Genomic DNA, 27,702 nt, shown 5'->3' on the forward strand with positions numbered 1-27,702 from the left:
ATGTCCCTCTACACTACCATTAAGACTCCCAATGTCACTTATGAACAGCCTCTTGGCCTGTACGATTTACCCCCTGATATCAATGATCACTTCGCTAATTGGTTCCTGCTTCTAGGTTCATCAACAACGAGTTCGTCAAGAGTGTTGACGGCAGGACTTTCGAGACCCTAAACCCCACCACCGAAAAGCCCATCACCTCCGTCTATGAGGCTTCCGAGAAGGATGTCGACATCGCTGTCAAGGCTGCCCGTGAAGCCTTTGAGGGTCCCTGGAAGAAGGTGACCCCCTCGGACCGTGGTCGTATGCTGACCAAGCTGTCCGAGCTCTTCGAGCGTGATATGGAGACCCTGGCTTCCATTGAGGCCCTCGATAACGGCAAGGCCGTCACTATGGCCAAGGTCGATATTGCCAATGCGGCTGGCTGCCTACGCTACTACGGTGGCTGGGCCGACAAGATCACTGGCCAGACCATTGACACTAATTCCGAGACTCTTTCCTATACCCGCCACGAGCCCGTTGGTGTCTGTGGTCAGATCATCCCCTGGAACTTCCCTATTCTTATGTGGGCCTGGAAGATTGGTCCCGCTATCGCTGCCGGTAATACTGTGATCATTAAGACCGCTGAGCAGACCCCTCTTTCTGGTCTATACGCCTCTAAGCTTATTGTTGAGGCTGGCTTCCCCCAGGTGTTATTAACGTTATCTCCGGCTTCGGTCGTGTTGCTGGTGCCGCTATCTCGAGCCATATGGACATTGATAAGATCGCCTTTACTGGTTCTACCCTTGTCGGCCGTATGATCCTACAGGCCGCTGCGAAGTCTAACCTAAAGAAGGTTACTCTAGAGCTGGGTGGCAAGTCCCCCAACATCGTCTTCGAGGATGCCGATATTGACAACGCTATCTCATGGGCTAACTTTGGTATCTTCTTCAACCACGGCCAGTGCTGCTGCGCCGGTTCTCGCTTGTTAGTCCAGGAGAGCATTCACGATAAGTTTGTGGCTCGCTTTAAGGAGCGTGCTGCCCAGAACAAGCTCGGCAACCCCTTCGAGGGTGACACCTTCCAGGGCCCTCAGGTTTCGCAGCTTCAGTTTGACCGTATCATGGAGTACATCAACCACGGCAAGAAAGAGGGTGCCACTGTCGCTTTTGGTGGTGAGCGCCACGGTACTGAGGGCTACTTCATCCAGCCCACTGTTTTTACCGACGTCACTCCCGATATGAAGATCGCCCAAGAGGAAATCTTCGGCCCTGTTATCGCCGTTACCAAGTTCAAAGATGAGGCCGATGCCATTCGTATTGGCAATGGCACCAACTACGGTATGTATTATTCATATTCATGGTGAAACTATGATTTGTCGTTCTAACTGTATCCAGGTCTCGCTGCCGCCGTCCACACCAAGAACATCAACACTGCCATCCGCGTTTCTAACGCTCTTAAGGCTGGGTATGTCATATCTTCATTATTTACTGCTGTAACAAAGCTAACTTTACTGCAGTACCGTGTGGATCAACAACTACAACATGATCTCTTACCAGGCTCCCTTCGGTGGCTTCAAGGAGTCCGGCATTGGCCGTGAGCTCGGGTCATATGCTCTTGAGAATTACACCCAGGTCAAGACTGTGCACTACCGCCTAGGCGATGCTCTGTTCTAAAATGGCCAAGAATATAAGAAATTTCATCTGGGTGATTGAATGTAATGAAATGATGATACGTGATTGGAAATTTTCGTTTTGTATAGAGTCCAAATTGAAGAACATTGGTTCCTCAACTGCTTTTCCGATACCTCGTAGGACTTCTACATTTGATTATGCGCTATGAAGATCCTAAATAGTCCCTTTTGATTGCCAGGACTATTACATACAACCAGTAAAATCCAGGTGTTTCATAGTATCATTATCAAGCTAAGTGAGCAAGCACACCAGACCAGCCTAAGCAACAGCGGTTTATCCCTGGGTCCTTCTGTGTAAACCTCCTTCCTATCACCTTCGGCCCTTGCTATCGTGTTCGATGTTCCAGGTACTTGTTGAAATGACTGAGTGAACTGGGCATCGGGCCGAGGATCCACATGCGGAACGAACAGTCAAAACTCCATTTCCTGCCAGACAGATAGATAGTCTTAAGCAATACACAACATGAAATGACAGCCAAGATCATTGTTCCCATACTCAGTAATCTAAACATCAACAAATCTAAACATCAACAAATCTAAACATCAACAAATCTAAACATCAACAAATCTAAACATCAACAAATCTAAACATCAACAAATCTAAACATCAACAAATCTAAACATCAACAAATCTAAACATCAACAAATCTAAACATCAACAAATCTAAACATCAACAGTCCTTCCGCTGGTTCCATTTGGTATGTAAGACTCTTCCTCACCATCTCCAGCCCTTGGCATCACGTCTGAGATCATTCGCCAGATCAGGTAGGTACCTATCGTCATTCGAGGAGATCAAAGCCAGAGAAAAACTCGCGAAGTTGATTCGAGTCCATTTTGTGTCTTTTGTGTCCGTGTCAACACGCTCGGCCCATTTGAATCCGGAGATTTTCCTAAATTCCATTAGCTTGAGATTGCAAGAGAATTTGTAGGACATACACATCAAGTGTGGCCTTGTCCATGATGATCTTTGACGGATCCGACAAAATCGGCTCATAGCCGAACTTCAGAAGTTTCCTGGATCGAGTCAGCCGTAGATAAGCGACCATATTCAATGTGCTTAGTGACAAACCTGTATGCCTCTTCAAAATTCCAGCGGATTTTCTCCCGCGTCGCGTAGGGAAGAGCCCAGAACTGCTGGAAGTCAAGGGATTCGCCTTCCACCTGTTCCCATACTAGGTGGATGATATAACCACCCGGGACAATGTCATGTTCATCTTGTTGACCAATGCGATATCCAAGCAGCCGAGGAGTGACAGAGCATTCTTGCTCTGTGAGGAATTTCAAGGCTTCCAATTCCACATGATCACCTGGTGGACGGGCCTGGGGTTTCCGCACATCTGAATCCTCAAGTCGGGTACCATCAAGTGGGATCTGTTTGTAGATGCGCATGAAGGCCGTCTCGTTCCCGTCGCGACAATGATACTTTCCCTCAGTGAAAGCTGGACCCATGCCAACGGCCGAATCTTCTGGTGTGATGGGTGTTGGAAGCTCGCTTAACTTTTTGATGATGGTATTCCCGAAGGGGATAACGAGTAGCATCCGGGCCGTCCTCAAAGCCGGTAGTCATCTTTTTACCAGGCATATTGGGAAGAAAATGGATTTCAGCCATGATGAGCGTATACGGGGGATATTATGGAAGCTAATAAATGTCAAGAAATTGGGTGGAGATGAAGATGAAGATGGGAAAAGGGAAGAGGTTGGTTTGATGGAGGTGAGGATAAAGTCAACGGGAAAGTTGGTCCCAGGTACAAATTCTAGGGGATTGGCGTGACAACATTACATCACCACCTAGCTCAATATACAAACATCTTGATGAAAACAAGCCAAGCTAAAAGAAAAGCATTATGCTCCAACTGCGCCGATCGTGATTCCATTCGGCAGTTCAAGTCCGATTGGAAGTCCACACAGGAATTTGTCGGTATAGGTTGTCCCGCGCTTTGCGGCGAGTTTCTCTTCGATATCTCTATACATGTCATAGCTAGTTACTTGTCAGTATTGCCCAACACCTGAAGTCGATCGAACTCACGCATTCATTTCCTCTATTGTAAGGACCTTCTTCGCGTCTTCGACTTTATAGGTGGGAATATCTTTGTTGACGGAGAAACCTATACGCTAGTCAGAAAATAAAGCACCACAACACCCGTTGAATGAAATCCACTCACCAATCCGCTCGTTGATATTGTAAGCCGCCTTGGCCGCTGCTGCCTGCACTCTTGTAACCCGAGGCAGACGTACCTCCTGGTAAACAGCGAGGGCTTGGGTAATATCCCCAGAGAAATAACGCTTACCAAATAAGATTCCAAGTGCTGCCGCATCTTCAATAGCCATGCAGGCTCCTTGGCTTTGATGAGGCATCATCGGGTGTGCAGCATCCCCCAAGAGACAGGTGCTACCGCGTTGAAGATACGGGTACGGGTCATGGACCCAGAGACGCCATGGTTTGATCTCTGTCCCAATCTTCAAATGGTCAAACACTTGTCGGTCTAGTTCTGGGTATGGGGCGAGAAGTTCCTCAACAGGGCGGTCTTCCGCCCCCCATGCCTGTGTTGAATAGTCGCCTTGCTCACGTGGGAAGAAGCAGTAGTACGACAGAAGCTCACCACCGTTACAGGGTGACAGAACAATCTTATCCCATTTTCCTTCCTGTCCACTCCAGTACTCCAGTGCGCTATCTTCGGCGTAGTTCACCAGGCCGAGCCTGATGGCATCCTCGGTTTTGACATTGGTGTGCAAGCAGCTCTGATCGGAGGCTCGCTTTTCTGGCGTAATTCCAATGATTCCTCGAACGGCCGACCCGATTCCATCTGCCCCCACGATTAGGTCGTGGCTTACAACCTCACCGTTCTCGAAGACGACCGTACTCGTCTGCAGATCGATATCGCGGCACTAGATCCCAGGCAACATTAGCACATGCTCAATTTTCAGACAGCTTCCAGTGATGACTGTACCCGGTAGTTCACTTTGAGAGTTGCTGGCGCTCCTTCACCCTCGCCCAGTGCCGAATCCTTTAGCATGGCATGCATATATTGGCGATGAAACATGTTGTAGACATATCCCCAGCGCTTCTCATAATCGTCGAGGTCGTACACACTGACGGGCTCGCCCGTATTCCAGTCACGGTTGATAAGCTTCTTCAAAACCACCGGGTCACCCTTGGCGATATCCACGTTCCACTCGTGTAGCCAGCGGGTTCCATTGGCAGCACACGAAACCGAAGCGCCGACTTCACCTGCGAAGTCCGACTTTTCGTAGATGGTCACAGTGTGTCCTGCCCGACGTAAGGCAACTGCAACGGACATTCCCCCGATGCCCCCGCCAATAACGCCGACATTGAGACTCCTCCAGCCTGGCATGGTGAATATAGATAAATCAACAAAACGGGGTTTGAGACGGGTTGAAGTGAAGCAGAAAGATGTGAGTGTCAAGTTAAATATATAGCAAATTGTTTCTCATATTAATTTCTTATCTTCTCATATATACTTCACAGGTCCCGAGCCTACATCGGCTGGCGGATAGTGCACTCGGGTCACCGCGGGCCGCGCACTAGCGCTTATCTTCGGCTCAACTCAAAAACAGCGTTATCCGATCAAAGGATTCATTCACACGAAGGCTGAACGTAAAGTGGAAATTGAAAGAGGGAAAAACATACAACAGTGAGGACACCCTATACAGCGCAACTAAGATCCCAGGGGTGGGAAATCTACATCACATTTAGGTCGTTCTACCTACTTGCCAAAGCTTTCCATTCTCAGCCTGGTCACTTTCTGAAGGGCACCAATACAATTCTGAAATAGGATTCAAATGCTAACTAGCAGAGAGTCTTTAATTGATCAAATGCGACCGGTATGTAATACTAGTTATGGCTCAACTGTACGAAGGAGCTGGGTTGAAAATTCTATTCATTTTGTTCTATCGCCGGCAAGCCAGGTGATCCCTAGCTTCGTCTCTGAATAGCTTCATGGTGCAGGTCATAGTACGGCTAGAAGTCATGTGATAGGTATTAATACCATATGGATACCATAGCAAATTACACAACCAGAAATATCGCTCAAATGGCGCTATACCCGAAGTAGCTTTTAGGTAGGTGGAAATTCATTATCCAACGTCATGGAGAGTGAGCAATGATGCAAGTGAGAGATTTCAGGGCTTTAGAAACTAGCTTTGCCCAGCCCACTGTCATGATTCATAAAAGGAATTCTTGATTGTAGGTCGAGATAGGTTGAGGTTGGGTTGGAATCTATGGTTTCAATAAGGTTTTTGATAATGAGCTGTTGCATTCTTCACATTTCTTGTCTAATTTATGCTTCTACAGTCCCTCTTCAGGCCGGAATGCCTTTTCGGTCCGAAATGAAGAGAAGACCCGAAAGGAATGAAGGGATCGGGAAACCGAGAATATCGGGATCGGACCCCAGGATAATAGGAGGAATCTTGGCTTCCCATACCATTGATATCATGATGGGAACAGCATACTTGTATGAGAATGCGTGGGGGTCGAATGCAGTACTAAATCAGGGCTGATATTGGATCTTCCATCTTTGGATCTAACACCTGAATACATTGCTAAAAGTCATTGTTCAACTGATATAGACCAGGCCTGATTTCTGCAGTCCTCTGAATGTGGTCGGTTAAAACTAATGATAATCAAGGCACATGATAGCCTTCGAATAAGATCTACTATAACATTATTGTTTCTATAAGGGTGAAGACAAAGATAATAATCACAACCCTAACCTTAGAGGAATTTGCTCCATCTTACTTCCTATGCATCCCTCGCTTCGAAATACCAGAAATATATCACTCATGTTGCACTGAAATCCACCCCCACGCCGGGGTGCTCCTTACGTAGTCCTTAAATGCGCTTAAATACGAGGATACCCCACGCGGGGAGATGATCTTTTCTAAATGCAACCTCGTCCCCTGTTGCTTCTCCCCACAAAAAGCTTCTCCCCACAAATAGCCAGTAAATGATGATATGATCGGGGTAAGTCCGGGGTCTGGCATTACCCTGGTCTTTTGCAGGTTTTCTGCGGGGAAATATATTCGGGTGTACCGTCATATAACATGGGTTTGATTGGAATAGCAGTTATAGCCCAGCAAGTTTTGGGCATTGCTCCTTATGCCATACTGCTCTCGGACCACTAGATATCAACGCCACATATCTCACCCCTGTAGAGGATTCCACACAACTCGCAACTCGTCCGACTTCCGAGTCTCACTTTCCACGTGTGATTTTTTTCTTCTTCTCCCTCCTTATACCCCTTGCCTCCTCTGGTATCTTCTTATCGACTTTGGCTCAGACTTTTATATGAATTAGCTGGTGTAGTCTTGCTACTTATTTATCCTTCTCTCATCTTCCTCATACTTCCCTCTTCTCACATTGGAAAAGCAAACAGAAATGTCTCCCAGAAACTCAGACATCGGAGTAGGAGATATTGACAAGTCTCGCGTCGACAATGTCGAAATAGTCGCCAATGCCGACAGGCCCAACCCACAGAAAGAAGCCCCCGAATACGTTGCCAACCTAACGCCCGAAGAACGCATGAAGGCCGAGAAAGCTCTCGTCCGCAAGATTGACCTGCGTCTACTACCCATGATAATCATCATGTACATTCTCAACTACCTCGATCGTAACAACATCGCCTCCGCTCGACTAGCAGGCCTCGAGGAAGACCTAGGGCTTGTGGGCAACCAGTTCGCGACCTGCGTCAGCATATTGTTCGTCGGTTATCTGTTGATGCAGATCCCATCCAACCTGATGCTGAACAAATTCGGCAAGCCAGCCCTCTACCTCCCTATTGCTATGGTTATCTGGGGTATCATTTCCACCGCTACAGCCGCTGCTCAAAGCTACACCGGTCTCGTGGTCATTCGCTTCTTCCTAGGTTTCGTCGAGGCTGCCTACTTCCCAGGCTGCTTGTACTTCCTGAGTGTTTGGTACACCCGCAAGGAGTTGGGCTTCCGCACCGCAGCGCTGTTCTCTGGATCCCTGCTCTCGGGTGCTTTCTCGGGTCTGATCGCAGCAGGCATTACTAAAAACATGGACAACGTGCTCGGACTGCGCGCCTGGCGATGGTTATTCATCATCGAAGGTGCCGTCACTATCGTGATTGCCTTCATCTCAATCTTCGTTCTCCCTAATTTTCCCCGCACGACCAGCTGGCTTTCAGAGGAAGAGAAGCAACTAGCCGTGTGGCGTCTGGAAGAAGACATCGGCGAAGACGACTGGGTCGACAGCGAACAGCAGACCTTCCTGCATGGAGCCAAGCTCGCCTTCGCAGACATCAAGACCTGGATCCTGATGCTCATGATCCTCTGTATTGTCTCCTCCGCCTCAGTCACCAACTTCTTCCCAACAGTCGTCAAAACACTCGAATACGGCAACATCGAGACTCTACTCCTGACAGCACCGCCCTACTGCCTGGCCGTCATCTGCGCATTTACCAACGCATGGCACGCAGACCGTAGCGGAGAGCGGTACTTCCACGTCACCGGGCCGCTATACATTTCCGTCGTGGCATTCATCATTGCTGCCACCACCACAGCTACCGCACCCCGCTATGTGGCGATGATGCTCATGGTGCCGTCTTTCTACTCCGGCTACGTTGTCGCTCTCGGCTGGATCTCAAATACCTTGCCTCGACCGGCTGCGAAGCGCGCCGCTGCTCTGGCTGCTATTAACTGTGTTAGCAATGGCAGCAGTATTTATGCCAGCTATATGTATCCTGATTCTCAGGCTCCGAGATTCGGTCCGTATTCCTCTACCGCTTGTTTTGTTTCTAGCAGTCTTAACTAATTATCCTATAGTGCCTGCCATGTCTGTTGACTGCGCCACGGCTTTCATCGCCATTATCTCTGCAACGGTGCTCCGGTTTATGCTCGTACGTCTCAATAAGAAGCTCGATCGCGGTGAGGAGGTTGAGGGTGCTGTCCCTGGTGAAGGAAGCCGTCGTGGTTTCCGCTTTTTGGTTTAATTTTGGTTATAGTGTTATTCTTATTTCTGATGCCTATGTGGCTATAGTATACGTGCTACACTGGGATCTGCAATAGATAGATATCGAGAATATCATTTGACGACCGTATAAGAGGTCATGATTATATGTACTATGCTCCGTATAACACGTAGAACTAGATGCTAAGTGGATTCCTTCCCTTCCCAGGCTAATTCGTCAAAGCTGGGTGGCAAAATCCGGGAAGATACCATTTAACGCGCTCAACAAATTGGTGAATCCTAAAGCCAATAGCCTAAAGCCAATAGGACCAAAGTCCTAGTAATCACTATGTATGCACTGCGATACCAAGGTCTAACCGGGTGTTTTTCTCCATTCACGTTACGGGCTTACTTCGGAGGTGGAGGACAAGAATACATAAATAGTGGTCATGCCTGGGACTTCTTATAAAAATACCATCTTCTCATTACACAATAAACGCGTGATAAAGATATACATAATAATATGCTCACGAATCGAAAAAGGCCGAGAATACAAAGATGCTGTAAAAACAAGCAAATCCACAGCCTCAAGTCATCCTGGTCTATCTATGCAATTCGGATAGCCGAGTGTCCGGGGATACCGTTTCCCGTTTCCCCGGATATCCCCCATTATCCGAATACACCGGGCCGATGATGAGTGCCGGGAAGTCCTGAACCGCGACTGAAAACACCAAAACAAAGCTGTCGGATATCATGTCCGAGAATCAAATCATTTTAAAAAACCCCAAACTCCAAATCTATGCGGTATAGGAAGATGCCACCAATTCCAAGGTAGCATTTAAGCATTGTTATCCAATACCCCGAATGGGTTCTCGCCCTTTGTGTTCGGGCTAGACGAAGACTCATCGGCCTTTTGCTTCTTAGCCCCCTTCTTCGCGGGAACCTTAGCGAACCCCTGTTCAGACTCGGACCGGCTAACCAAGGCCGAGACAGCATTTGCCTTGGAAGCAGCAGCCGAGCGGGTGCGGACTGGCGAGTCAGGGGTGGTAACCTTGCCGGCGATCTTCTGGGCCTGGGCTTTGATGACCTCATCGTCAGTGGTAGCTTCGCTGTTCTCGCCCTCAATGGCAGCCTTGCGAATTTCGCGGCTCAGACTCTTCAGAGCATCCATGCCAGCCTTCTCAGCGGCCTCCATGTGCGTGGGCTGCTTCACTCCTACATCCTTGCGGTTCAGGTAGGAGCGGACGAAGAAGCGCGCAAAGAGGTAGGTGAGAGGAAGAAGGTAGGAAACGTTCAACCAGATGGCGAATGCCTGTCCGGTGGTGTCCGCACAGGTCATCATCTGCTGGGAGTAGCCGGATTGCTGGACAGGCGCGGCGGTGAAAGAAGTACCCACGTTCTCGGCAAGTCCTTCTGCGCCCGCAGCCCGGAATGCCAGCTTCTTCAACCAGGAGATCGTACCAACATCGGTAGTGGCAGAGGCAGTGGCGGAAGCGGCATCGGTCAGGTGTTGCAAGGCGGCGCTACCGGACGGGTAGGGGATAGTGTAGTGGACAAATAGGTAGGCGGCGGCCATGTTAGTTCCGAAGACGAACTGGGTGATTTGCATGGTGGTCAAGCTGCGCTTGATGGCGTTAGGGACGCGAATGCGGAGGGCCGTGAGGGTATAGTAGGTGTACTAAAGTAAAGAAAAAGATTAGTAAGTTTGCGTAACAAAAGCAATGCGATTGTCCGACTTACCATCATAGCATGAATAGCCGAGTTAACCAGGCAGAAGATCCAAATGGGAGCTGCCATGTAGCGGATACCAGCCCACATGCACATCATAGCTCCCGCGTGGTGGTAGGTCTGTAGGGTGGAGCTCTTCTTGCCCTTGGCCAGAATGATCGCGGTGTCGACAACCTCGTAGAACTTGGACAGATAGAAGAACCAGCCGAAGTAAGCCAAGCCCTGGTTCCACAGACGGCCAGCATCCGTGGGGTCTGGCATGCCGTTGGTGAGGTGGAAGGCGGGGTTGGGAATCGACCACTCGTCAGTGATGGGGCTGTATGTAGCGGCATTGCCGTAACCGCGGGGTCCATTGATCTTGCACAGTGAATCCACAAGTCCGACCAGTCCGTGAGGGTCGTCGGTATCGGGGAAAGAGCTCCTGAATGCCAGGAACATGCCCACGAAGGTCCATGCGGAGTACACAGCTAGGAAGACATTGTGAAGAACGACGAAGAGCTTAAACAAACGAGTGTTGCTGAACGCATATGGCTTATATCCGCGACTCTTGTTGATACGGTTGAGCAGAACCACAGTGATCGCATAGACACTGGCGATTGTGATTGGTAGCCGGACGTCCAGCACCTGGTTATAGAGATCGTTCGGGATGTTGAAGGGCTGCTTCCATGTCGGGGTGTCAACGTGAGGTGCGGGGACGGTCACTGGAAGCTCATGGGGAGGGAAGGCGAGGAGAGAGGCGGGAGGGAAGGCAATGCGAACAATCGCCTGGCCAAACTCGGTGGGCACATGGAAGTCGTGCATGATTATCGCCAACGCGGAAGCGTTCAATTCAACGCGTCAACTAGGGAGAAAGACTATAGGAGAAAAGATATGATTCTAAAGAAGAAAAAGAAAGAAAAGAGAAAACGGTTGAAGTGTTGGAAGCCCAGTGGATCCTCCAGATAAACTGCCCTTGAAATTTCTCAACAAGGGCAATGGCCGACGATCTCGATCCGCCCGCGCTTAGTTTGTTGGGAATTCCAAGGCTTGGCTCCAAACGTGCCGAGGTTGGTAATCGCCACTTGCCTAGAAGAGTAACACCTGTGACCTGTTGTACTCCATTTATGTACGTGCACCCGTGGACATTTCTCATTTGTATACTTCGTGCAGAGTAGCTATGGTGTTTATATGGCAAGAATTGAGCTTCCGCTGGGGCATTGACCTATAAATTGCACTGCCAACAACTAGGATGATTGGATAATTCTCCGATGTCTTTAGAAGATCAGACCGGGAAGTCCGGACATGTCGGGACTCCGGCCCCGTGCTTTGATGCCATCCGCATGCCTCCAAAGCCTGTACTTTGCAGATGCCCCCTACCTCAATAGGGCTGGGTGGGGAAATGCCGCTGAGTCAGCTGGACAAAGTTCCGAGTTCCCCGGAAGATTCTCAACCAAGGTTTGGCCGGCAAAGGTTAAATTGACAAAAAGGCTTGGAAGGCCGGAACTGTCAAGGAAGGAACCCTGGAAGGTGACCTCGGATTATCCAATCGGGATCAGCTGCTTGTTGGGATACTCCAGGGTTGAACCACTGGAATCGGCCCAAAAATGTTGGGGATCTGAAATCAGGTATAAAACAACCCTAATCCGATCACATGCAGCCTCGGTCTTACTGGATGTTGAATATGCATGACCGAAGCACGAAGATATGAGACTCACCGGGATAGACAGGGACTATGATGTACAACTATTGTACACCGTACAGGACAAATATATCGTCATCATGACAAATTGCTCGATTTCCATCCTAAAAAAACACCCATCGACGCCAGGAATGCACAACGTACACAAATACAGGGTTAAAAGTACAGTCCTCAGCGGGGCTTGGTGTCATGGGGAATAGGAGGAGGCCCCCCAAGAGGTGTTGGTGACGAACCGTCAACAGGAGACGCACGAAATTCAGCCCGCTTGGGTGGAGGTGGTGGAGGGGCCTTCTTGCGTTGAGCGGGTTCTGTGGATGAGACCGCTGAAGAATTAGAGTGGGCCATGGGGATAGGACGAGCAGGTGGGCGTGGGATCCGTTTGTTGGCTTCGGCGGAGAATTTACGTTCCTCCACAAATGTGTTGAAACGTGATGTGACTCCACCCCATTTCTCTTTACCCAACTCGATCTTGTCGGCATGGCGTTCACGGAAATCTTGCACAGAGGATGTGCCCCGTGCGGGCTCCGCCGGTTCCAAGTTCATACCAGAAGTATTCGACGCGGGCCGGGCCGGTGGGCTAGGAGCTGCTGGAGAAGAGCCAGTGAGCCGTGACGCGTAACCACTCAACTTCTGCTTTCCCGAATCGATGGTATCTGCGTGACGCTCACGGAAATCACCGTATTTCTGCTTTCCCGAATCGATGGTATCTGCGTGGCGCTCACGAAAATCACCGTACTTCTGTTTCCCCGAGTCGATGGTATCTGCGTGGCGCTCGCGGAAGTTATGGAGAGAAGATGTGCTACTTGCAGGGTGCGACTGAGCAGGCGGGATGGGCGCCGATGGAGATCTCGTGTTCATCTGGGAAAAGCGTGACTGCAGCTCATTGACAGGTGTATGTGCAGGCGACGGAGATTTCTCCTGGCCGATTCCAAATCCAGGAACCGAGACGCCCGCGTTTGCTAGGCGGGACGTAGCATCTTGATTGATATAATCGTGGGAGAGTACCGGGCCAGGGGAATAAGCGGGGAGCGATTCGGAGCTGGAGGATGCATTGCGGGCGGGAAGTCGTGGCGGGGGCTTTGGTGGCCTTTGCTTTGAGATTGAGCTCGAGGCGGAACTTGCAGAGTCCAGTCGCCGCACTGGTGGTGGGGGGAGATTGTCTGTAGAAAGGCCACTTGTGTCGGCGCGATACGGGATCGGTGGGGGCGGCCTTTGGTACTGTTCCTCCTCTACTTCGGCTACTTCTCGGCGATGGGGATCCTGGGCGGTTGTCTGATTTGGCGCAGCGGCGGCTCCATGGTAATTGATATGTTTCGGAGGGGGCCCAAATAAAGATGGGTCTTTTAGGGCCGACAAGGGTTGTGAGACATGCTCGGAGCGGTTTGAGCTGGTTTCATTGCCCTTTCCCATAAAGGATGCCTAAAAGCAAGCAATGGTTAATACCAATGGGCCGCGTCGTGAATACACGAAGGGTTAGCTTACCACGTGGCCCCTGATACCCCCCTGTGACGAGGAGCCGTGTCCGGAGCTGGAGGAGTCACCTTCCTTTCCCTTTCCCATCCAACCGGCCTAGTAGCAAATACAAGTCAGCATCAATGGCCGAGATGCGAGTGAGCCCGAGAGGGGTGAGGGGTAAGGGTGAGCTTACCACTGAGCCTCTGATACCCCCTTGTGGCTCAGGGGTACGTCCAGAGCCAGAGCCAGAGCCAGAGCCAGAGCCAGAGGATTCACCTTCCTTGCCCTTTCCCATCCACCCAGCCTAATAGCAAGTTCAAGTTAGCATCAATGGCCGCTAGAGTTACGAGTCCCAGAGGGACAACGAGGGGTGAGCTTACCACCTGGTTAATGCCTTTGAAATCACCTCGCCAACTCTCCTTCCCACCTTCCTTGCCTTCTGGGTGCCAGCCACCCTTGATAGTATTGCGTAAACCACTCATTCTGCTGCAGACGGAAGTGCGGGGATGACAAGTTGCTAGTTAAGTGGTAAGGGAAGCTGTGACGGCAATATCCTCACTTAATCACGTGCGAGCTTGATATAGTAATTGATCTACAGTGTACATGCGCGTAGACTATAGGATATAAGTGAATAATTTATGATCGCAAATTCTAAGACAATTCAACTGAATTCCTAATGTTCCTTCACGTGCTTTAAGACATTTGATTGCCAACAGAGTAAGCGGTCTGACCATATTCTGCCATCACTGCCAGAATAAGTAGGCGGTACATTTCTGCCCCAAACAGGGGTTCCTTCGGGGCATATGGTCAAACGAAAATATACAAAGAAGATTAGCATGGCCCCTGCACTAAGGATGACACGCTCAATCAAAGAGAAGCTACCTATTTGTTTTTCTTTCACCTATCCTTCGTTATGGAGATAGGATGTGGGTCTGCGGACTTACAAAGTCCATGGATATGATTGGTCCTACTGCATTTGGAAATCATGTGATACTAGAAGACCTCGACCTCGACCTCGAGACGCGCGTCCGGCGGTTCCAGTTATTTATGGGAGGCGGTCAATGGCAGAATATATGTTCTGCCGGATAGTTGAGGGTGGGATGATAATTAGGAATAAATGCGTTAGTGACCTCTTCGGAGCTGAAGAATTGGCTTGATAGGAAAAAATAATCTACTAAGTATATCTAGGTATGTATTTGCATAGTTGAATGACTAGCCGGGTCAGGATTGCTTAACAAAATTCTTCAGTCAAGACTTTCTTGGAGATATCGTCGACTGAGATCGTTCTCAATCCATTGCTCAATTAGCCCAACGGTATCTCCAACGAGGTGATCGTAGTTTGCACCACGTGGAATAAACATAGACTGATGTGCCATGACTTCGTCCATGTCCTCCATTAATATCGGCACCCAATGGGAGTTATCGTTGTACTTCCAATGATGTGACGGTAAGAGTATGAACTTGCGGAGGTGTTGTTTATTAGGGTCTGTGGACTCCGTTGTTGTGATAGAGCCATTTTCAGTTGAGAGAGAAATGCTTTCTGAGAGAGACTGGCTCTCTATCTGGTCGGTTGAGGTTGAGGCAGACGCTGCGGTACTTGTGTGATCCGCCAGCGGAGTACTGTTGTTATCGTCGGCCTTCTCGGTTGCCAGGGAAGAATGAGAAGTGGTGGACTTCAAGGGCTTGGTGTCGATTGCCATGTTGCTCATGGCGGTGGTTACATCGGTTTGTTCAGAGCCACTTGGCGTATCTGAGTGTTCGTGCGAATGTATTTTCGTTGCAGATTCATCCATGGCAATTCCACCCTCTCTTGCGGACTCCTTGTCTTCCTTTTTAGACTTTTTGGCTTTCTTTTCGGCTTTTGGCTTGGGTGGTCGTGGCTTGCGCCCAGTGCTCGCGGTATAGTAATTGACAAATCGTACTCTCCAAGGACTGGACTCAGCTTCTAGCTCCATCAAGTGCCCGTATCGCCGACGAAGTTCAGAGTAATTATTGACACAACCAGCAAATTTGAAGGGTGATACGACTCGATCAAAGATAGATCGTGAGAGATGATCAGTGTTTTTGTTGACAAAATGCAAAACACCACTGAGAAAGCCTCGGTCGACCAGACGCACATCATTCTTGAATGGTGGGTCAAAGTTGGGGCTGAAATGGGCGGACTTGAATGCCGGTTCCAAGCCCAGAGACTCTTGTTCTCGCGCAAGCTTCTCTTCATCTGCCGCGTCTTTCTGAGGCATCAAGCTCATGGTTCCTGTTGCTATTACACGAGGATGGATCCCCAAAAAGGGAACATCAAATCCTACTAAGCCTAAAATCCGATGCTTTGGGTGCCCATCTTGCTGTAAGAGGACAACGTCTGCAGCTAGGATTCCACCGAGACTATGTCCCAGCAAGATGACATCCAGGTCATCTGCCTCATGTGGCGATAGCCTACAAGTGCCTCCATTAGCTGTGTACCCAGTTAAGAATCAAGTAAGAACGGGTTTTCTGTGTCGGCACATACCAGGCACTAAACTGATCCACGGCTGTTTGTATCTCGCCTTGAGATTTGTATCTCGGATACATGCGGGTAAACACCACGTGTGACTCATCCAACGAGGCTGTTAACAAATCATGAACATGTAGCGGCAGGTCATGAAAGCTCGCTTCTGATCCCATAAAGCCATGGATATAAATCAGTAATAGTCTGCGCTTTTCTGTGGCCTGATATCCTCCGGGGTGAGGGAGCGACAGGCTGGAATGAGAGCCATCGGAGCCAGTACGAATATTCCCCTTCATCTCCATCGCCAAAGAGAGAAGCTGAGATAGGAAAAAGAACAACAGAATTCCCTTCTTGGATATCCCCAACGTTCCAAATGCGGGGACTTCTTGGAACCTGAAGTTGCCACCGCTGACTAAGCCAAGCGGTTGGCCCGGAGCTCCAGGAGATCATATCCACATTAAGTACTCCGTATTTAGAGGGAGAAGATAGTGTTTGAAGGTTTGAAGGTCTTTATAGGATTCTAGTAATCTTTGCACATAATGTTTATACTGCTCTGTGTCCAATTTTCTGCTATCTTCCGCGACTTCCGCGACTTCCGCGACTGACAAAAGAACTATACAGTCACTTATTACATCGTAATAGTTATCTCATACCTATGTTGTTGAGCAACAGAAAGGATATGGATCAAGACATTATAGTTTCATGCATCCTATGATTATATCTCATTTAGGCTAGTAAAATTCGCAGATTTCGAATTATGTATCACCTTCCATCTTATATTATTGGGTTGATCATTGATCTAATTTTAGTATTGTGGTCCCAACCCTGATATCTACGAATTATATACGGAGTACTCCGTAGATCTAGATGATTTCTTTTCCCTGCCAGAAAGGTATAAATAGGATGGACATTGGGATTGTGATAGTACATATTATATTCAATACAACAATAATTCCCTGACACTGATCTCGATTTTCTGATCGATCCTGCTCTCACTCTCCCCTCACTTCGAAGTCACCTCTCTCTCTTTTTTTTTCTTTTGGATTTTATCCTGTACCCTCCTTCGTTTCAGTGAAGGTGTCACGATCCACATGGATCGCTATCACATGCTTCATGTTTGCTTGCACTCGCTTACTGTTTGCCTATTTACTTGATTGCTTGTTTGCTAGATAGAAGTTTGCATTGTTTACAAAGCGGTCAGGACTCAGTTATAAGAACTAGCTGTCTCCCACTTTGTAACTTGCTTCTTCTTTCTCTCCCTATCTTAGTTATTCTAAATTTAATGCACTCTTCTATCTTGCAAGACGCACGTCACAAAAGGGGCATGTCTCTCCTCGGTGGACTTGCTCCACCAGATCATTCTAGCACCTAGCTGGAAAGATAGAATATAACCAAGCAATTTTTTGTCTGATATTCTTGTTTTGTTGGCATATGGCTACGACATTAGCAGAGCTGGGTCGTGCCTGGGCTCTTAGGTAAAGTACTTAACGAAAAGCCTCTCGAGATGGCTATTTCAAGTATCTATATTCATGATTACTGATTGACAATAGGCTTTTCAGCCGCACGACCCTCTGTTACAATCGCAACGTTTGCTTGTTTGTTTCTTTACTTGTTTGCATTGTTTACAAAGTGGTCAGCTATAAGAACTGGCTGTCTCCCACTTTACAACTTGCTTCTTCTTTCTCCCCTCATCTTAGTCATTCTGAATTAAATGCACTCTTCTTTGCAAGACCTGGCTTGTCACACCCTCCTCCCGCCCCCCCCCCCCCTTTCCCCCCTTGACCGCCCGACCCCCCGTACCCAGCCCTGGAGCGCTCGGAAGGGGATTGACGAAGCAGAGACACGCCCCGCACGTGTCCTGTAGGCTTATCTCCGCCGTCGGGGGGCTATCAAACTGTCAAGTACAGCCAGACCGGTGAAGTCCGTCACAGTAGATCATCTGGCGGGTTGCAAGTGCGAGGGGTGTCGAGACGACAGATTTGCCCGAGCGGATTCAACAGAGCGAGGGGGTGAATGAGTGCGAATAATTCGAAGCCGGATAGTTGAGTTATAGCCCACGCATTTGTATCATTTTATGTACATTATGGCACTGAAAGCAGAAATGGAGGCTGTACTCTCATCTTACTCCTTGTTAAGATGGGCACTTACTATTGGCTCATTGAACTACTGTCAGCATTGGCGTCAAAGCATAATGATCCAATAATAAAGTGCCCCATAAAACGTTAGACAACTTACGAACTCCCTAGTTAGGGTTGATCCTACGTGGCCCCATATTAGCGCAGACTGTCGTAAAAATAGACTGTGAGCATCTCTAAGCCTCATGGAAAATGAGGTTTCGATGATTTGTACATCTCGATAATTATTTAAATTATTATGTGACGTTTAATTTGAGGAGCTGACATGTTAGTTCGAAGGGATCAGAGTAATATGAGATTTCATTGACAAGTCTAATGCATGTTGAAGCGCTTCTTTGTTAGAGCGTCTCATCCCGAGGGCAGTGCTTTTACCCCCACCCTCTGGGGCTGGTCTGCTGTGCATGATCTATGAATATCACTTCTACTCTTCCAAAGACTTTTTTGGCATCTCGCATTTCTTGCTACCTTCCAACTTCTTTCGAATCTGGGCATATTATATTATTCTATACAAAGATATCCGGGAGGTACCTAGAGCGGTTATTGAATGAGAATTCTAGCGCCAGTGTCTTTTGTACTATCTTTCGTGGCGGTTCTTTGTCTTCGCTTTGGGGCCTTCACATAAGACAAAAGTGCCCCGAAGAATCCAACCTCAACCCACCATACCTGCTATGGCAAGATTCTTGAGATTCTTGCCATTTGCAATGTTGGGCACTGGACTGGACGATGCAGATACCTCAGATTCCTATAGATCGGAATATGCCCCCTCATCGGTGGCATCAGCGGGCCAGGATGTTGTATTCACGACAGCACCCGGCTCAAAAAACAAGAATTTTGCAGACGCGTCAAGCTGGGCAGATCCAGCAGTGACAGGTATCTTTCCTGGAACAGTTTCATGGCCCTCAGTCACCGAGTTGACCACATACCCAGCATCAAGTGAGACATCGACTGTCAATGATATCAGTTCAGAAGCCAGTCCGACCAGCGTACTGGATGCAACATCATATACTTCATCACCATCATCAACATCGACCACACCGTCAAGTACATTCCCATCCTCTCTCACATCCACCACAACAACAACCACAATCTCAGCCTCAGCCTCAGCCACAGCCTCAGAAACAACCTCAGTAAACAGCGATTCAACCACTTTTTCCGGTGGCCCATCAAAAACAACGAAAATCGCCATAGCAGTCCCAGTCTCAGTAATCGGCCTAGCTCTAATCCTAGCGCTGCTATTCTTCCTCTCCCGCCGACGGCGCCGGGAAAAGGAACGCAACGCCTTGCCACCACCCTACGACATAGCAGCAGGCCATCGAAGTGCAGTATCAACACAAGAGCTAATGATATCACCGAAATCCTCGACACCAGAAGCAAGACGTTCACTCTCGAACCCGGCTATGTCCTCAGCGGCCACATCAATGCCTCTGCCTATTCCCCGGATCCCGATTATCAGCATTTCGCCCTCGACGGAAAGTCGGGGCCGGACGCCCAGTCTCGATCCCAGTCCCGACTCAAGCTCCGTGCGCCGCATGCCGATGGCCCATGGACCTGGTGATTCTGAGGCGGAGCTTGGGGTTGCGGTGGCTGTTTCGATGGCGCAGAGGCGAAGTGCTACGGAGCAGGACCTTAGAGCTCGGGTTGCGTCTGTTGGATCGTCGAGGGGGCCGTCGCGGTTGGCTAGGATGCCGTTTGAGGACTTTTCGGATGATGAGGTCGGTATTGGCATTGGTATTGGTGGTTCGGATGATGATGATGATGATGGCGCTGTTTCTGATGTGTCGGATTTGGATGGGCGGAGGAGGGAGAGGGACTTTGATGAAGTTTCTGTGGTCTCGACTTTTGATGAGGTGTCGCCGATAGGTGAGCAGGAGAGGCGGTTTCGGGGAACTTGAAGGTGCCGGTAAGATGATATGATATAATGAAGCTAAGCTTGGTCTAGAGCTTCTTTTACGTGGGTTTCTTTTGGTTCCTGGAGTTTGTGAGTCCGAAGTTTTCGTTGTAAGGTACAAGTTGTGTATTTCAGACTACGTATTTGAATAGGACTGGAATGGTATCCTGGCCATCCTGACCATCGTAGTTGTCATGGTATTGGGAATTTCGAGGCCATGTGCAGTGTGGAAATGAACTGTTGGTGCCTATTCTTATTCCGATTATCTTGCACCACCGAATTCAGCCTTGTGGGCTGTGGCCTTTCCGTGCGTCAATTCCCGAAGAGCCATGGTGGCGTACTGGCTTGATCCCAACTGGAATTTCAACACAACGGCCAGCTTATCAGCTGCAGTCTCATCGGCCATGGCGGTATCGGTATTCTCATTTGCAGGTTGCAGATTTTGCAAATCCGTCTTGACAAACTGCTCATCGTCCTTGGAATAAAGTTTAATATCGAAAGAGTAGTTGGCTCCCAACATGCGGCTGAAAATCTTGCGGTAGCCGCCGCTAAGGCTAATATCCTTCCACTTGCGGCGCATGTTGGACGGATCAAGGCCACCACCCTGCTCGCTTTCCATGAAGCGACGGTAGAATTCCTTCATTTCGTTTTCGGGGTAGATAATGTCATATCCAGGCTGGGGAAGCACCAGGTCAAAGATGGTATATTTGCCACTGGCTGCCTCTTCGGCCGACAGGGCACGCGCTCGCATGAACATGTCCTCGGCCGCAACGGCACTGTTCTCGCCCTGAGGAACAACGATAATTTCACCGTCAGCATCGACAGTCTCGGCAGCCTCGACGGCAGAGGCAGATTCTTTGTCGCGGTGCTCTTGGATAATGACCAGATCGCCTTCCACCACCCGGTCCCCATAAAGGCGCCATCGCTCACTTGCAGCGAAGTTCCAGACAAGCGACTGGTATGCGTGTACATACATCAATCGCAGGGTCCGGGGGATACTCTGCAACGCACCCAAATAATCCTTGCTGCTCCTTCCGAGGTGGCGGATGAGACTGTTTTCAGCGGAGAACTTGCGCGGCATCTTTAGCAGAGCGTCGGCGACGCTACCGCCGGTCTGGAAGATATTAATGGCCATGGCGCGATCTTTGTCATCATTGCTGATGTTAGCAGTAGACATCTTTCCCTCCATTGCCGCCTGAAGAGATGCAGGAGCATACTGCAGAATAGCATCGCATGCGCCCTTGAAATCTCCCTGGAGCATCTTGACACCGACTGTATCCGTTCGGGTTGCGAAGGTTCCAAATCGCTGGAGACCGTAGTAGTTGAAGTATCCCCGCTGGTAGAGGTTCTTCAAAGAGGTACCGACGACCTCGGACGCCTTGGCAATTGCAGCCTGAGGATCGCTCATGCTCACGCCGGGAATTTCAACGTCGCGCAGAGTAATCACGAACTCGTTTCCCTGCAAATCTCCAAGGTCCAGGCCATGCTTGCGATACTGAAAGTCTCCAATACGAGCATTGCGAAGTTCCGAGTTCACTTCTACAAGCCGAGCGAGGCGAACGCGCACAGCACAGGCACGCTGCACGGTCACACCCCGCCTATCCTTGGTTCCAGCAAATTGGAGAGCCTTGGCGTTCATCCTCAATGAGCGAGCGATGTAATTGATGACTTCCATTGTGTCCTTGTTCTCCTTGTAGATCGTGAAATGCAGATATGGCCCCCCGAGTTCTTCCCAGTTTGTCCGGTGGCCCTGGACCCGGGCGTTGGCGCGTCCTGCGGTCGCACCGCGTTGGAAACGGTTGTTTGCCGCAGTGATTGACATGTTTCCATCTGCGTCGGTAGTAGATTCTAGCTGGGAATTGAAAATGCGACGGATGGCCTGGTGGATCTTGGTGCGAAGGTCGCGATCAGACACGGCAAAGGTGACACTGCCGAATTCACTAGGTCGACCTTTTGGCTTAGCCATGGCGAATTTATGGAGCGCAATTATTTCGGCAGCATTTTGAGCGCCAAAGTATTCCTCCAGAAGAGTGTGGTCCTCCTCTGAGACCTTGATCTGAGCTGGTGTTTCCGCTTCCTTGGCTGGGGTTTGCTCTGCAGCCTGGGTTTGCACCTCTGGGACTGTTGACGCAGGCGTACGCTCTGTAACAGTAGTTACAGAGTTGTCGGGCTCGGTGATCGTATGGATGCTTCGAAGGTGGACAACTTCGCCGGTGGTCATGATCTCATTGACCATAAAATCTGTGTACCTGCGCATGATTATTAGCGCAATTCTCAAGTGGAGTAAAGAATAGCTCACCTCTTCTTCAGGATACCCGAGAATCCCTCAGTGTTGCTCACAAACTCCGTGATACCGACCTCGACTTCCTTCAGAGCCTGCGCATCTGAGACTGCGGTGCTTGGAGCCTCAGTTGCGCCATTGACGGCGATGGCGACCTCAGTTGACCCTACATCTTCTGTCTTCTGTCGCTTGCGCGGGGATTCCACAATATCTGGCTTCTCCATATTGTGTTAATCGTTCGTAATGAGTGGGGTTAGATGGAGAAGGTTGAGCTTCAGGAACTTTTCTTTACCGATTTGGATTAGCGTGGAAGGGCCAAGTGTGGGTCAGCCCTACTTACCGCATTGGGATGGGAACTTCATACTTCACTTCTACATTCACCTCATTGTACGTTTGACTCTTTCAACAATGATAGATTCATTCAGAGCTGCCTCGCCATGTATTTTCTACTAGCTCTATACTGTACTCGATCATAAACATAGTTGTCATAATACAAACTAAGATACTCCCGATACCTTCAATGCCTCAGATGGAATTAATGTGTTACAACAGTGGTGTAACAATTGATCATCAATACACAGAAAGGACTTTAAGGCTAGAGCCCATTGTCGCGAGCTATTAAAAAATGATCGCACATGGACACTCCCGATGCAACTACTATCCTCAACTAGACCATTGCGACGACAATCATTATGCACAGGTATATTGCCTCAATTTCAGTCTGAGACCATCGTTATAAGGTTTAGAGTGGACGGGGAATTTTGTAAACTGCCCACAATGATAATTCGAGTCCGTGAAAACGTTATAATAGAGGCCAATTGTTTCATGGACTCCGGTATGTCATCGCAGTTATAATGTGAGAGATTGTTAATCCGATATTCTATAGATTCTCCTCCAAAATAATGGCCACGCGTAAGCCGAAATGCTGCATAGGCTTACATCAGATCGAATCGAGGTTTTTCAAAGTAGCCAGACGAATTTGAAAGCATATATGATTTCTTATGGAGGTCTAGGCGGTCTATACTTAGAAAGCTGAATAGAGCGCAAGACAGAAGGAAACATGCCCCAGTTTAAGAGCCAAAGCGTATATTGTATTCGAAGGTATGCTGCACCTCCTAATACTCTACTCGCTTCACTCAAATATACGACATCCAATCCCAATCACAAAGAAGCCGGTAAAGGCAATACGCGCCAGAACCAGGAAAGCACTAATTCTAAATCAAACGCCCGGACAGCTGCGCATGCAACAAACCGAAGAAATCACTCAATCTCCGATCACAGCTGAGAAGGTTGGCTGATCGGACTTGTGCTCTGGAAGGAAACCGAACCCGAACCTCGAGGTATAAAATGAAGGTATTCGCCCGCTGTTCTCGATATCAGTTCTACAAGAATCAACCTTCTATCCAAAATCATTCGGTGAGCCTCATTACTATCTCGCGTTCACAACGAACTGCAATTGAGCGGATCATTGACTGTCATCGCACATTAGCTCGATCTAAAACAATGAAGTCTAACTTCCTCGTCGCGCTCTTCAGCTTGGCTCTGGCCGCTGTTGCTGCCCCTACCGGTATGTCACCAGCCACCCGGCGCTGTGTTTAGTCGAACACTTCTGATTGAGTGATCATGATAGGTCCTGGCGGTAGCGGACTTGGCGGCGGCGGTGGTTCCGGCGGCTCTGTGGGCGGAGGTGGCGGTGGCGGCGGTTCGATCGGCGGAGGCCTCGGTGGTGGCTTTGGAGGTGGCTTCGGCGCTGGTTCTGGAGCCGGTGGTGGTCTTGGTGCCGGTGCCGGAGATGGGATCTAAGGACCTTTTGAGGTTGGACTAATGCGCTTGGCATTGTGTAGTCTTGAGGTGGTCTCCTGATAGGATGATAGGACTGGCAATAACAGTTTCAGCCCTACTTGATTTGTATGTCTGAATTTGTAGTGGTCTCTAGGGTGCGATTGGCTGTGAAGTAGGGGTCTGTATAATAAAAGAGAACAGAGGACCAAACATAATAAAACTGCTAACGCTCAGCCCAAACTCCATTGTGGTTCTTTTTCTATCTTCCAGGATGTGGTGTGTGCATGATACATGGGTTGCGTTAGAATGAAATGCTCTGTACGAGACAAGTGTGAAAAAAGTGGGAACAAATGTTCAATGCATAACAAAAACAGACAAGGGAATGGTTATTTTACAACTCATCTTTGGGATCCTCCTTGTTCTTGGGCTGATCCTTGCCCTTACCCTTGCTCTTTTCGGCATCGGGCTTCTTCTTTTCTTTAGATCCCTTCTTACCACTGCTGCTGCTCTTCTTCGCCTGACCGGCGTTTGCAGTCATTCTTTCGTACATGAGGTTAAGGATGCGCTCAAACTCACGCAGCCGCGAGTCGACCTCCAAAACGGTCAAAGCTGGGTCATCAGACTCGGAAAGTTGCTCTTGCAGACTGAGCTGGGTTTCGAGCCAGGGCTGAGTGGACTCGTAGGCCTGGGTGATGGCTGTGAGGTCGGCGGGAGTGAAGAGAGAGTACTTGGGGCCTGTGGGCTTGGCCGAAGCGGCACTCTTAGTAGATGTGGTAGAAGACGAAGTACCGGAGTATGGATCTTCATCGAGATCATCGAGATCACCGAGAGGGTCATCAGAAGCGGATGGGGCCGGGGTCGATGAGCTGGTCTCGGTGGAGGTGGAGGAGGCACTTGAGGTTGAGAGGGAAGAGGAATAGAGCTGCTCGTCGTTGTCGATCTGGTTCTTGATCAATTCCTTCATGGACTCGGCATTCTTGAGCATGTCCTTGAGCAACTGCACGCGGGCTGGGCGAGAAGAGCTCTCCTTCATCCGCTTCAGTGCAGGGTTGACGATGGCCTTGAGGTCCTCGAGCCTCGACTGGAAATCGGCAGTCTTGGCGTTGTCGCTCTCTTCCGACAGCCAGTCGCTGGCCTTGGAGACTCTCTCGGAGAGTACAACTAGTTGATCTGGCTTGACTGCATTGATGAACTCCTCGTTCTCGGCGAGGTCTCGGCTGCGGTAGATGAAAGATTCCAATTCATTAAGAGCCTCTTCGCGCAGGATGCGGTCACGGTCCGAATCATCGAAGGCAAGGAGGCGGCCCTTGATGCGACTGAGCTCTGCGACTGATGGCGCCGGAGTGCCAAGCGTCACAGACTTCAAGCTGATCGGGATAACTTCAAGTTTTACCTGAGGGGTAGCCTTTGCGTCCTTCTTTGAGTCCTTGGTGGATGTGGTGGTGGTCTTGGAACTGGCGGAGGATGCAGTGGAGGATTCCGTCTCGGGCTCAAGGGTGATCGATTCACGCGGCTCTCCATCTTCGCCGAGGGGCTCCTGCTCATCCTTCTTTCCAAGGCCGAAGAAGCCCTTGACGTCTTCGACAATTCCCTTCTTCTCAAATTCCACCTCGCAGCTAACGGTACCAGCCATGACTTCGGGAAGACCGTCCACAGGGCTGAGACGGATCGTAAACTTCGTGGTAATGTTTGCGGTGGTGCAGCCAAAGTTATCCTTGAGCTTGGCAACCGACGCAGTAAGGTTCTGTGTCTGAACACTGAGGATGGGCTGTTCTTCATCCTGGGAAACATGCTGGGCGAAGCTGAATTCGAAATCCTCCAGGTTCTTCACGGTGACTTGCTTCTCAGGACCGACCTGGGAAGTGGCTGTAAACAGCTTCTGGTTTCTTTGCTTGCCATCTGAGTTCCACTTCAAGGAGATGGGGTACGTAGCGGCGTCACCGGTGCGAATGTCCTTAACACGGAAATTAGGGCTCAGAGCTGCTCCCTTGAAGGCAGCACCAAAGACAGCCGCCTCATCCGCGTTGACGTTAGTTCTGATTTTCTTAGAAGAGCCAGCGAGGTTTTCCAATTGCTTCTGGACGAACGGAGTCCGAATGGCTCCACCGTGCAACACGACAGATTCGATATCGCTCAAGTCAAGGCCGGCCGCTGCCAAAGCCTTCTCCACTGGGGTTCCAATGCGGGCAACATACTCAGCAGCCATCTTCTCAAAGTTGGCACGGGTCAGCTTGTACTTGAAGTTGATGTTCTCGTCGTACAGTCCCTCGAAGCTTGTCGAAGTCTCGGTGTTGGCGCTCAGAACCTGTCGAAGCTTCTCCGAATCCTTCCAGAGTCTGGACATAGTCTTTCCATGCGCCTTAATTTCAGCTGGCGTAACCTTATCCTTGAGCTTCGTATCCTCAACCAAGTGGGCGACCATGTCGTTCACGATGAGGTCGTTCAGGGAGTCGCCTCCAAGTGACTTGTCCCAACCAGCTCCAACAACATGAACTTCCTGGATAGTCTTGTTGAATTTGCCGACATCCTTGACCTTACGGCTCTGGAACCGCAAAACACTGGCAGTCGTAGATCCCGCACCCATGTCATACACAATGTGATATTCGGGCTTCTCGCCATCAGAAACACTGGGGAAAGTACGGCTAGTGGCGTAGTTCAAACCGACAGCCAATCCATCACTGATAAGAGCCTGGATTTTGAAGCCTGCCAGCTCAGCCGCCAACTCAAGGCTGCGCTTCTCCTCCGCGGTGTAGAACACAGGGTAGGTAATGACTACATCACGAACATCAGATCCCTTTCCGGCCAACGTATCAGCATTAGCCTTGATCTGCTTCAACTGCATTGCCAGAATCTCCTCGACCAAGAAGGCGTCCTTCTTCTGCGCCTCGCCTAGCCGGTTGCTGCGGAGAGCAACAGAGCCGCGACCATCGGGGGCGGCCTCCAATTTCAACGCAGGGAACCTGCTCCTATAATCCTTGACTGCCTCCTCCTCGCCATCGTTGAATGGAACGCCCAACAGAGTTTTCAGGTTGATATAAATGTCGTCCGGGTACCGAGCGGCCAGAGCGAGCGCATCACCACCATAGAATCGTTCGGGGAAAGGTGCATCGCTCTCTCTTGTAGGCTTGAAAGCAACAGCAGCGGACTCCTTGCGCTTCGAATCTTTAGTGAGGACGATCTCAAGCGGAATGCCGGGTTTCACAAGAGTAGCCTTGAAATATTCCGTGCCGATGTCGATGCCCAGGACGGCCGATCCGGCGGCAGAAGCTGGCCCAGCGAAGCTGAGGAGGAATACGAGAAATGGGAGGACCACGAGGGATAGCATTGGCGAGCTGGATAATTGTCGGCGATTTAAGAACGCCATTATCTATGTGTAGGCTCCGGGCTGCCGGAGTCAGCCAAATCGTCGATTGAAGGGGTTTCTTGCGGTTTTAACAGGGAAAACATACCCTTGTCTGAACGTATATAGACAAATTGACAGATTTTCAATCACTCTACCTGTTTGCCGAATAGTGTGTCGCGGTTTGGGCTAGCTTTGCGCCAGATGGATGATCGGAGAGCTATGGGATAGCTCAGAGATTGGTGTTGGGTTGGCGGGTGGGTGGTGGGGGCGGTGCTTAGAAAAGGAAAACCAGGATGACTCGAAATTAGGCCATCTGAGACCAAAGGGAT

General features: G+C 49.6%; 12 protein-coding genes across 12 annotated transcripts; 4 read left to right on the top strand and 8 right to left on the bottom strand.

The window, feature by feature from the left end:
• On the top strand, window positions 1–1,652 carry N7518_005867 (aldehyde dehydrogenase family protein; the record flags this gene model as incomplete). Its single annotated transcript, XM_057186794.1, has 5 exons — window positions 1–59; window positions 116–642; window positions 687–1,316; window positions 1,374–1,443; window positions 1,496–1,652. 5 exons carry the CDS (start codon window positions 1–3, stop codon window positions 1,650–1,652), a joined length of 1,443 nt encoding a protein of 480 aa, XP_057038497.1.
• A 733-nt stretch (window positions 1,653–2,385) lies between these two features.
• Window positions 2,386–3,209, bottom strand: N7518_005868 (uncharacterized protein; the record flags this gene model as incomplete). Its single annotated transcript, XM_057186795.1, has 3 exons — window positions 2,386–2,560; window positions 2,607–2,684; window positions 2,740–3,209. 3 exons carry the CDS (start codon window positions 3,207–3,209, stop codon window positions 2,386–2,388), a joined length of 723 nt encoding a protein of 240 aa, XP_057038498.1.
• Window positions 3,210–3,512: 303 nt separating this feature from the next.
• N7518_005869 (uncharacterized protein) lies at window positions 3,513–5,023 on the bottom strand (the record flags this gene model as incomplete). Its single annotated transcript, XM_057186796.1, has 4 exons — window positions 3,513–3,648; window positions 3,697–3,775; window positions 3,833–4,556; window positions 4,619–5,023. 4 exons carry the CDS (start codon window positions 5,021–5,023, stop codon window positions 3,513–3,515), a joined length of 1,344 nt encoding a protein of 447 aa, XP_057038499.1.
• Window positions 5,024–7,065: 2,042 nt separating this feature from the next.
• On the top strand, window positions 7,066–8,641 carry N7518_005870 (putative MFS transporter; the record flags this gene model as incomplete). The annotated part of the gene is made up of 2 exons (XM_057186797.1): window positions 7,066–8,416; window positions 8,475–8,641. 2 exons carry the CDS (start codon window positions 7,066–7,068, stop codon window positions 8,639–8,641), a joined length of 1,518 nt encoding a protein of 505 aa, XP_057038500.1.
• Window positions 8,642–9,436: 795 nt separating this feature from the next.
• N7518_005871 (elongation of very long chain fatty acids protein) lies at window positions 9,437–11,127 on the bottom strand (the record flags this gene model as incomplete). Its single annotated transcript, XM_057186798.1, has 2 exons — window positions 9,437–10,276; window positions 10,339–11,127. 2 exons carry the CDS (start codon window positions 11,125–11,127, stop codon window positions 9,437–9,439), a joined length of 1,629 nt encoding a protein of 542 aa, XP_057038501.1.
• Window positions 11,128–12,175: 1,048 nt separating this feature from the next.
• N7518_005872 (uncharacterized protein) lies at window positions 12,176–13,941 on the bottom strand (the record flags this gene model as incomplete). The annotated part of the gene is made up of 4 exons (XM_057186799.1): window positions 12,176–13,423; window positions 13,487–13,573; window positions 13,653–13,763; window positions 13,840–13,941. The coding sequence occupies 4 exons, from the start codon at window positions 13,939–13,941 to the stop codon at window positions 12,176–12,178; spliced, it is 1,548 nt and encodes a 515-aa protein (XP_057038502.1).
• A 191-nt stretch (window positions 13,942–14,132) lies between these two features.
• N7518_005873 (uncharacterized protein) lies at window positions 14,133–14,412 on the bottom strand (the record flags this gene model as incomplete). Its single annotated transcript, XM_057186800.1, has 2 exons — window positions 14,133–14,360; window positions 14,404–14,412. The coding sequence occupies 2 exons, from the start codon at window positions 14,410–14,412 to the stop codon at window positions 14,133–14,135; spliced, it is 237 nt and encodes a 78-aa protein (XP_057038503.1).
• Window positions 14,413–14,703: 291 nt separating this feature from the next.
• On the bottom strand, window positions 14,704–16,246 carry N7518_005874 (uncharacterized protein; the record flags this gene model as incomplete). The annotated part of the gene is made up of 2 exons (XM_057186801.1): window positions 14,704–15,892; window positions 15,966–16,246. 2 exons carry the CDS (start codon window positions 16,244–16,246, stop codon window positions 14,704–14,706), a joined length of 1,470 nt encoding a protein of 489 aa, XP_057038504.1.
• Window positions 16,247–18,780: 2,534 nt separating this feature from the next.
• On the top strand, window positions 18,781–19,971 carry N7518_005875 (uncharacterized protein; the record flags this gene model as incomplete). Its single annotated transcript, XM_057186802.1, has 1 exon — window positions 18,781–19,971. One exon carries the CDS (start codon window positions 18,781–18,783, stop codon window positions 19,969–19,971), a length of 1,191 nt encoding a protein of 396 aa, XP_057038505.1.
• Window positions 19,972–20,229: 258 nt separating this feature from the next.
• On the bottom strand, window positions 20,230–22,472 carry N7518_005876 (pseudouridine synthase PUS7; the record flags this gene model as incomplete). Its single annotated transcript, XM_057186803.1, has 2 exons — window positions 20,230–22,216; window positions 22,267–22,472. 2 exons carry the CDS (start codon window positions 22,470–22,472, stop codon window positions 20,230–20,232), a joined length of 2,193 nt encoding a protein of 730 aa, XP_057038506.1.
• A 1,279-nt stretch (window positions 22,473–23,751) lies between these two features.
• Window positions 23,752–24,051, top strand: N7518_005877 (uncharacterized protein; the record flags this gene model as incomplete). Its single annotated transcript, XM_057186804.1, has 2 exons — window positions 23,752–23,815; window positions 23,879–24,051. The coding sequence occupies 2 exons, from the start codon at window positions 23,752–23,754 to the stop codon at window positions 24,049–24,051; spliced, it is 237 nt and encodes a 78-aa protein (XP_057038507.1).
• A 370-nt stretch (window positions 24,052–24,421) lies between these two features.
• Window positions 24,422–27,394, bottom strand: N7518_005878 (Hsp70 family protein; the record flags this gene model as incomplete). The annotated part of the gene is made up of 1 exon (XM_057186805.1): window positions 24,422–27,394. One exon carries the CDS (start codon window positions 27,392–27,394, stop codon window positions 24,422–24,424), a length of 2,973 nt encoding a protein of 990 aa, XP_057038508.1.
• Between the last annotated feature and the right edge of the window lie 308 nt (window positions 27,395–27,702).

The sequence above is a fragment of the Penicillium psychrosexuale genome (genome assembly GCF_028828465.1).
Source record: "Penicillium psychrosexuale strain IBT 29551 chromosome Unknown utg000004l, whole genome shotgun sequence".
Classification (NCBI taxonomy): Eukaryota; Fungi; Ascomycota; class Eurotiomycetes; order Eurotiales; family Aspergillaceae; genus Penicillium; species Penicillium psychrosexuale.